Source organism: Sinocyclocheilus grahami, unplaced genomic scaffold, assembly GCF_001515645.1.
Source record: "Sinocyclocheilus grahami isolate Dianchi unplaced genomic scaffold, SAMN03320097.WGS_v1.1 scaffold216.1, whole genome shotgun sequence".
Classification (NCBI taxonomy): Eukaryota; Metazoa; Chordata; class Actinopteri; order Cypriniformes; family Cyprinidae; genus Sinocyclocheilus; species Sinocyclocheilus grahami.
In genome coordinates this window covers 847,683-857,255 of record NW_015505395.1, presented here as the reverse complement: position 1 = coordinate 857,255, position 9,573 = coordinate 847,683, and the positions used below count along the sequence as shown (strand labels likewise).

The 9,573-nt window shown below is 37.4% G+C and overlaps 1 protein-coding gene across 1 annotated transcript in view; it reads left to right on the top strand.

Moving 5' to 3' along the window:
* The window catches only part of LOC107596271 (piezo-type mechanosensitive ion channel component 2-like), a 120,286-nt gene that overhangs the window by 55,940 nt on the left and 54,773 nt on the right, over positions 1-9,573 (top strand). Inside the window, exons 20-26 of the mRNA XM_016286967.1 lie at positions 599-837; positions 2,232-2,392; positions 2,466-2,642; positions 2,810-2,935; positions 3,801-4,001; positions 4,341-4,545; positions 6,663-6,764. Of these exons, the coding sequence (XP_016142453.1) occupies positions 599-837; positions 2,232-2,392; positions 2,466-2,642; positions 2,810-2,935; positions 3,801-4,001; positions 4,341-4,545; positions 6,663-6,764 (1,211 nt within the window). The remainder of the gene's footprint in view (positions 1-598; positions 838-2,231; positions 2,393-2,465; positions 2,643-2,809; positions 2,936-3,800; positions 4,002-4,340; positions 4,546-6,662; positions 6,765-9,573) is intronic.

Genomic DNA, 9,573 nt, shown 5'->3' with positions numbered 1-9,573 from the left:
TTTTTTTTTTTTTTTTTAAAATTTTTTTTTTTTTTTTTTTTTTTTTTTTATAGTGCTGTCATTACTGACATGTCAAGTATTTTATTACATTTTTCCAAAAAAAAATCACAATGGAAAATAAAAGCAGAATGATGGTTTGAGGAGCAGAAATGTATTTAAATTTTTAGATTATTAAATTAAAAGCATATAAATATTATTTTTTTCATGATGGAAATGGAAAGCAGAGTGATAGTTTGACGAGCAGATGCATTTTAATTTTTAAATCTTTATTTGTCTTTATTTGGTATCATTACCAAACTGGTTAGTATTCAAACATTTTTAATTAAAGAAGAAACAATGCATTTACTTGTATTAATTCAAAACAAATGTACAGCAGACGTGTTGTATTAGCATGCAAATCCAAATTTTTTGGTCATAAGATCAGATCTTTATTCCAGGACATGTGATAAATGTTTTAAACTTAGATGGTGTACAGAAGTTTTTCAAGCTTTGAAGAAGTCAAAAGCGCCTCTATTTGAAGAGTCACTCATATGTCACATACAGTATATAATAATGTAAATGATGCTTCCTCTCCTAATGCAATCTTCCTGATCTGCAGACTGGCTCATCCTGACGGGAGTCTGGCCGATCTGACGATGAAGAGCACGTCTCCAGAGCCACTGCTGAAGGAGGAGAATGAGAAAGAGTCCATGAACGAGGAGCTGGTTGTGGACTGTGTAGACGAGGAGAAGAAGAAAGAGTCTCTGTCCATCCATTCAGCTCATCTGTCCAGTCAGGAGGACATTCAGCAGTTCAGCGCCGCCACAGATCCTGAACTGCCCTCAGAACAGAGCTCAGGTACTGCAGTCCAGTCTTAGTCTGGTATTGGGTAGTTTCGTTTATTCGTTCCAGCACAGTATATCTTTTCTATACTTATGTATGGTTTTACATGGTCCTGTATGGATTTTATCCTGCTGTAGTCTAGTGTAGTTTACATTTATATATCAGTTTTACACATTTCTTATTTTCTTTTATTCTGTATACAGTAGTTCTAATATGTATGTGGGTCAAAGACATTAAGATGTCTGCATCAAAAGAAATTTACAAAAGTGATTTTATGTCCATAGAAAGCAGATTAAATGTAAGTAAAGTGTCCACTTTATATGTTTTTGAAATCTTGAAATTTGGTTGAAATAATGTTACATTGTCATTCAGTGTAACACAATATTTATGTAAAAATTCAAACAGCATGCTTATTCTGACGTGTACATATTACAATATATAAAAGAATAAGGATGCATATTACATTTTATTGTGTTTTAAATGAGTAAAACAATTCTTACTGACAAATGGGTAGAACCTAGGATAGTGGTAAATTTAAAAAATGTAGAATTGCAACTAATTAGTATTTGGGGTGAAAGTAATTAGTCTTTTAATTTGTCACAAATTGATTTTTGTTGTAAATATGCCTGACAAGATTGTTACACTGAATGACATTTTAGTGGGTCTCTTCTGTAAATCAGGGGAAAATGTATGATATTTATTTTTTGCTCAGAAAAACAAAAACAAAATTACAATTAAATTAAAAAGAAAACTTTTTCATTTTTTGGGGAGAAAAACAACAACAATTTAAAGCAGTGTTACACTTATTGTTTTTATGCTTAAACCCTTTTTCGTCTTTGACCCATGCATATACGTATATTTATATGTTTATTTACTTAATGATTTCAGGCTCCTATGAAAATAACATTGGACACTTTAAAACATTTTTAAAATTAAGACAATCAATAATGGACTAATAACCCTTTCATTGCCATAAAAGTGAAATGACTGAACCTCATTTCAAAGAAAAAATCTTACTTAGCGGCATATAGGAGTGTGCATATACAGTATATGTACTGTATATATATTTTAAATATACATTTTTGTGTGTGTGTGTTTTACACCAAGCATATACAATATACAATATAAAACATTGTTAATCCAGTAAAGAGAGCATTACATTCAATTGATTTCAAATCCTCTGAAGCATGAAACTATTGGATAGTTCAGCAGTTCCCATTTTTCTTCATTTTTTAAATGCATTTATATGTGTCTGTTTAACGTTAAAGTACTTAGTGACTTTACTGCATTTTGTCTTCAGATACAGTCTGTTTAGTATTTTGGTCTTAGATTGTGTCTCTTGTGTTCATAACATGTAAACCAAAGAAATCAAGCTTCAGGTGTCAGATCTCTCCTCACTTCTGTTTCAGACCTTAAGAATAAATGGCATTTGGTGGTGGACCGGCTCACGGTCCTGTTCCTCAAGTTCCTGGAGTACTTCCATAAGCTGAAGCTCTTCATCTGGTGGCTGCTGGAGATGCACATCATCAAGATCGTGTCCACTTACATCATCCTGCTGTCTGTCAAAGAGGTAGAAGCTCACACTTGAGGTTATGATACAGTAATCTGAAGGTGTTTCTGTTTCTCACGTGTGTCTTTTGCAGGTCTCGCTCCTGAACTATGTGTTTTTGATCTCATGGGCGTTTGCGCTGCCGTATAAGCAGTTTCGAGTTCTCGCTTCCAGCGTTTGCACCATGTGGACGTGTGTCATCATCATCTGCAAGTTGTTTTATCAGCTAGAGACCATCGAACCCAGCAACTACTCAAGTATTTGTACTATGGTGGGTTTTTTTACTCATCAAATGAGTTTGTCCTTATTCAGATGGGATTCGTTTACATTTAATGAAAAACGCTTGTCATTTCAAGCCCATCCATATCTAGTTCGGCTGTAGCAGAAGAGCAGATTTGCTGGTTCTTGTGTTTAATCATGTGATTGTGGTCTCTGTAGCCATCCAACTACACAGAAGAGCAAATTATGGACATGAATCATTCTCTACTGTACCGGAAGCCCGTGGATCCTGCAAACTGGGTCGGCCTGGAGAAGTTTGAAGAACCTGTACTGCCCAACCTGAGGGTGAGGAGATATGATCAATATTTTCTGGGAAATATGAGTTTTTTTAATAATGTATGGCACCAAACTAGCCTCTACTGAGTGCCAATTTCATGTTTTATGCTAAATGTGCAACCTATTATTATTATGCCTACAAGTATACCTATTATGCCCTATTATAATATTTAATACAGTCTAAGATTACATAAATTTAAAGCTGCATTCCGGAACTTTTTTTTTTTTTTGGTTAAAAATTATACAAAATCAATTTCTGAGTAAATACATAACCGATCAGTGTTCAAATCTCCTTACCTTAGCCCGATTTACAACGGTAAGCTTGTAATAATGTTTTCCAGTTTGAGTGGTTCGAGTCATTCGTCTTTGCATCATTAATCACCATTGGTAGCACAATTTATTGTAAAACTTTTTTTTTTTTTTTTTCAGTTGATCTGAACAAAACTGTCAGACATGTTACTTGTTCAGATGACATTTTTGGGTGAAACTTCTTATTTTGGACATACTTCCAAGTCGTAGTATCTGTAATTCGGAAGTACAGTGAATATCCACACTGGTGTGTTGACTGAAAGCCCACACATGCAGGTTTCAAACAGAGACAGACTGCAGCTTTAAAGTTTATTGCTAGAAAATCACACAAATCAGGGTTTTAGTTGTAGTTAATCATCCCATATTTTAGTAACAAGTTGGCACAATTGGCAAATACAGTAAATATAAAACAAATCCAAAAGCACATGTATTATTTAATGTATCCTCTTGAGGTGGAGAGACTTTCTTTTCTGAAGATGAAGCATTTCATTGATGGAAGTGATTGACTTTCTGATGTACAGAGCTCGTTTACATTCATCTTCTCGCTCTTCTCTTTCTTTCTCAGAATAACTTGTTGATGTTGGCCATCTTGGCGTTTGAAGTCACCATTTACAGACATCAGGAGTTTTTCCGTCTCAGAAACAAACTCTCTCCTCCTCCCTCTCGGACCATCTTTCATGACATCACCCGGCAACACCTCGACAACAGCATCATCAACTGCGCCAAATACTTCATCAACTACTTCTTCTATAAGTTTGGTTTAGAGGTGCATTTCATTTCTTTCTATCTATCTATCTATCTATCTATCTATCTATCTATCTATCTATCTATCTATCTATCTACATCATAACATCATATCTGTCATTCTATCTATCGTTTTTTCTATCTATTGTTCTATCAATCATTCCATCGTTCTATCTTTGTATCATTCTGTCTATCTATCTATTGTTCTATGTGTTCTGTTTTATCTATCTATCTATATATATATATATCTATCTATCTATCTATCTATCTATCTATCTATCTATCTATCTATCGTTCGTTCTATCGTTCTATCAATCTCTTTATTGTTCAATCGTTCTATCTTGTTCCTGTGTGGTGGCAGGTGTGTTTCCTGTTGGCGATCAATGTGATGGGTCAGCGGATGGATTTCTACTCCATGCTGCATGGTTTGGCTCTGGCTGTGGTGATGTACAGACGCCGGAGGAAAGCCATCGCTGAGATCTGGCCCAAATACTGCTGCTTCCTGGCCTGCATGATCACCTTCCAGTATTTCATCTGCATTGGAATCCCACCGGCTGCTTGTAAAGGTATGTTACTTTATGCCTTTTCACATGTCTTACTTATTAATCACAGATTCCCATTTTCTCAGTGATATTGATTCAGAAACTCAGGGGTGTAAAAAGTACTCAAAAATGTTGAAAGTGACGTGTGGACACACACCCGGAGCAGTGGGCAGCCATTTGTGCTGCAGAGCTCGGGTAGCAATTGCTCAAAGGCACCTCAGTCTTGGGAATTGAAGGTGAATTGAAGGTGTTCATTAACTCCCCCTACCGATATTTCCTGCCGGTACTGAGAATCGAACTTGCAACCTTCTATTAGGCCACAGCTAGCAGCTAAAATGGGTACTGCAGTCCAAATTCAAAATACTGGAGAAAGTCTTTTCTCCTGCTCCCTCCTCCTCAGACCTGACGCTCACTTGGGTTGCCAGGTTGAGGACATGCAACAGGAATGAAGCGCGAGTGACAACAGAAGGTGATGAGTCTTACACTGTAAGCTGATGTGTTAATTTATCCGCCTCTTAATATGCCTCTGGACATAGAGCTTTTTATTTCGATGCTGAGGCTTTTTGGGTCGGGTAGAATTAGCGATCTCTGACCCAGTTCATTTGCTGGCTTCCATGGCTGTGTTTTCCGCCAACTGACAACCCGGGGTTTCAAAATACTAATCTATCTATCTATCGTTCGTTCTATCGTTCTATCAATCTCTTTATTGTTCAATCGTTCTATCTTGTTCCTGTGTGGTGGCAGGTGTGTTTCCTGTTGGCGATCAATGTGATGGGTCAGCGGATGGATTTCTACTCCATGCTGCACGGTTTGGCTCTGGCTGTGGTGATGTACAGACGCCGGAGGAAAGCCATCGCTGAGATCTGGCCCAAATACTGCTGCTTCCTGGCCTGCATGATCACCTTCCAGTATTTCATCTGCATTGGAATCCCACCGGCTGCTTGTAAAGGTATGTTACTTTATGCCTTTTCACATGTCTTACTTATTAATCACAGATTCCCATTTTCTCAGTGATATTGATTCAGAAACTCAGGGGTGTAAAAAGTACTCAAAAATGTTGAAAGTGACGTGTGGACACACACCCGGAGCAGTGGGCAGCCATTTGTGCTGCAGAGCTCGGGTAGCAATTGCTCAAAGGCACCTCAGTCTTGGGAATTGAAGGTGAATTGAAGGTGTTCATTAACTCCCCCTACCGATATTTCCTGCCGGTACTGAGAATCGAACTTGCAACCTTCTATTAGGCCACAGCTAGCAGCTAAAATGGGTACTGCAGTCCAAATTCAAAATACTGGAGAAAGTCTTTTCTCCTGCTCCCTCCTCCTCAGACCTGACGCTCACTTGGGTTGCCAGGTTGAGGACATGCAACAGGAATGAAGCGCGAGTGACAACAGAAGGTGATGAGTCTTACACTGTAAGCTGATGTGTTAATTTATCCGCCTCTTAATATGCCTCTGGACATAGAGCTTTTTATTTCGATGCTGAGGCTTTTTGGGTCGGGTAGAATTAGCGATCTCTGACCCAGTTCATTTGCTGGCTTCCATGGCTGTGTTTTCCGCCAACTGACAACCCGGGGTTTCAAAATACTATTGGGTAAAATGGCAGTGGGCAGAATTTTTGGAGAAACATATGTGAACGTAGCATGTTTCCTTAATATCTGCCAATATATTATGGTATTTTGTGCTTTAGTACAGTCAGAAAACATACAGCACCTTTATGGTAGGTTTAAGACAAGTGGTATACAATTAAAACATACAATATTGACTTCTAAAGCCACTTTTTGTCATATTTACTTCTTCAGAAACACATCTTATAACCTCAGAGTTCATAAAAAGTCTTAAAGGGTTTATACATGCCATTTTTATGGATTGTTTTGTTTAAATTATATGCTTGCTTACAGAACCATATTGTTGATCAGCTAGACTAAATAAAATTGTAAAAGTAAAATCATTGTGCAGTGACAGATCATGTGAAGCACATCTGACTTTGAAAAATAGTACTGAACATTCTGATTGAAACGTCTGTGGGGTTGCTGAAATGCAAGTATATTTACTTCTGGGATATCATAACATCTGTATGTTTGTATGAGTTTTGCATTTTTCCAGTGATCTAGAATGTTTATTTCTCTAAGCTTGTCTTTTTAGATTATCCCTGGAGGTTTTCTGAATCCATGATGGATTCTGACATCATTAAATGGCTTTTCCTTCCTGATTTCCACACTCAGCCCAACTCCTTGTTCCTCGTCTGTGAGTTCTTCCTCAGAAATATTCAGCATTGCTTATATGTGTTGCCATTTAACATTAGAGGTTGTTCTGCTCAGCAGGAGATGTGAACATGAAACGGCGGTCAAATTTAATCAGTCCTCTTAGACTTGCAGGGTCAGACTTTTGACCGTCAGTACAGGTGCATCTCAATAAATTAGAATGTCATGGAAAAGTTCATTTATTTCAATAGGTCTGGTCCATTTCGGTCCAGGTTTTTCTGACCCACATGCAAACTGACCGACCACATTTCTATTTTTTAACGTGACATTTAGAGAGCGGGTAAATATGAAATCGATGATACCACAATAACAGACCGCAGGGAATCACAGTGTCAGTCTCTGACAGAGAAGATACAAATGTATGTCTGTCTGAAAGTATTAAATTAAGTCATTTTTTGTTAGTTTAATATTATTATGGTTTACATTTTTTGTTTTAGTTCTATTTCATTTTCAGCCATAATACAGAAAATTGCTTATAGTTAAACTATAACAATATTGTATTTATTATGGTTTCAATTTTTATTTTATTTATTTCTATTTTATTTTTGAACCATAGTACAGAAAATGTCTAAAAGTAATAAATAATGTCTTTTTCAGTTAGTTTATTAAAGGGGTCACATGATGCGATTTCAAGTTTTCTTTTCTCTTTGGAGTGTTACAAGCTGTTCATGCATAGATAAGATCCCTAAAGTTGCAAAGACTTAAGTCTCAAATCCAAAGAGATATTCTTTATAAAAGTTAAGACTTGTCCACGCCCTCCTAAAACGCCTCTTTTAAACACGCCCCCACATGTCTACGTCACGATGTGGGAAGATTTGCATAATACCACCCAAATGTTAATGCAAAGAAAGAAGGCGTAACTTTTATTCTCGCTGTAGTATTGTTGTTTCCGCCGCCGCCATGTCGTGAAGGCGCTGTGTGCTTCGTTGTGAAAGCGAAACTACTTTGTTTGGCCTTCCAAAAGAGGACGATATCCGCTTCGTCATGCCTGGAGTAGGGCTCTGCGATACTGAAGAAAAATGCGATATGCGATACCTTGTTAAAAAATGTGATATTCGATATGCAATACGATATTACTTAAAGTGTGTAAAATCAATTTAAATTATATTTAAAAATATTTAAAAATGAATATTATATAACCAATTTGTTTCACATTCTTTCTTGGAAAATAAAGAATCACTATAACTTCTGAAAGTGACCAGCAGTGTTTTAACATTACTTAAAAAGTAGTGAAATAAAAAGTGATGAAAATGTAATTTAACATCAATGTGAACATACAAACAAAAAAATTAATGACACTACTTTAATATTATTGTAACTTTGCTTTCCACACACTTTAAGTACTTCTTCATATACCACAGCAAAAACTATAGTCTGTGAAAGTTCAAACATCATTAAAGGCACGTGAACAGTCAGTAAAAAAAAAGACAAAAAAGAAATACATAATTTACAAGCATAGATAAAATATCTATGTCGTATTCAGGTACAGAAATTTAATAATCAAGTGTAAAATAACACTGCATAGTGTTCACTGTATGAGTTAAATTTAGATTAATCTTTGTTATAGCCATTTTGTTAACATTAGTGTCATATTCAGCAGCACGTATTTATAGGCGGCTGTCCCTTTAAATCTGACTGCACGGATCCAGTATAATGATACACATTCTTTCTTTCTCAGCTGTTTACATTAATTTAAAACATAACCGACTGCGTTTACGAGAATGATCGTCGAGACGTGTACTATTGACATAATTATGTGTGTGTGTGTCTGTTCAAACATAAGGAGGAGATGCGAAAGACGAATCAACTCGGTGTTCGTGTGCCGTCTGAAACGCGTCTCTCTGTGTGCGCGCGTGCGTTTTGCATGTGTGCAGCAGAACTGAAGAGATGCTGTGCGAGATGCGGCTTGTGCGCGTGCTTCAGACAGCAAGACGAGACAGCAAAGAGTTGTTTTCTTCAACTTATTAAACTTAATAACTATTTTTAACGCCAAGCAGTTCTCTGCTAAATGCGTCAAACTAAAACTTTGACCTTTTGCAATGTTTTGATTTAAGTAGCCTATTATTAAAATGATAACGATATCGCACGCCGTTGCGATATGCATATTGCGATATTTCGATATATCGTGCAGCCCTAGCCTGGAGCTGATCCGTGCTGGTCACTGAGGAAATGCTTCACGCTGTGGATCGCCAGATCGGCTTTTACCGTGGACGAAGCGGAGTCCAGCCCGGGATCGTCACATGTGGTTGCCGCAAGCCCGCCATGTGTGATGCTGTGTGTTTCGTTGTGAAAGCAAAACTACTTTGTTTGGTCTTCCAAAAGAGGACACGACTAGAAATCAGTGGTTAAGCTGTATTTACAACACTGTTCCAGAACACTTCAACCCAAATATTCAGATGTGTGCAGCACATTTTATGGAGGACTGTTTCCTGATCCTGGGAGAGTAGACTACAATGCCGGCTGTTCTGACTCACAGACTGTAAATATGTTTTCATATTTAAAGAATTTGCCACTGATGATTCAACCGCGAGTTTTAGGCAGTGTAGAGTAGGGCTTGTTGTTTGTCATTTCTCCGATCACAAATGCAGACATGGTTTTATGTTTACGCGGCACGATAAAACGTAAAAAGTACAGTATAAGTCAATCAGTAATTATGTCCCCACTGGGGCTCCTGCCGGACACGGCATCACAATATGGTAAGGGGCGTAACATTTCCGTCACACGCTTGAGGTATTCGGCCAATCACAACTTACTGGATAGCTGGCCAATCAGAGCACACCTCGCTTTTCAGA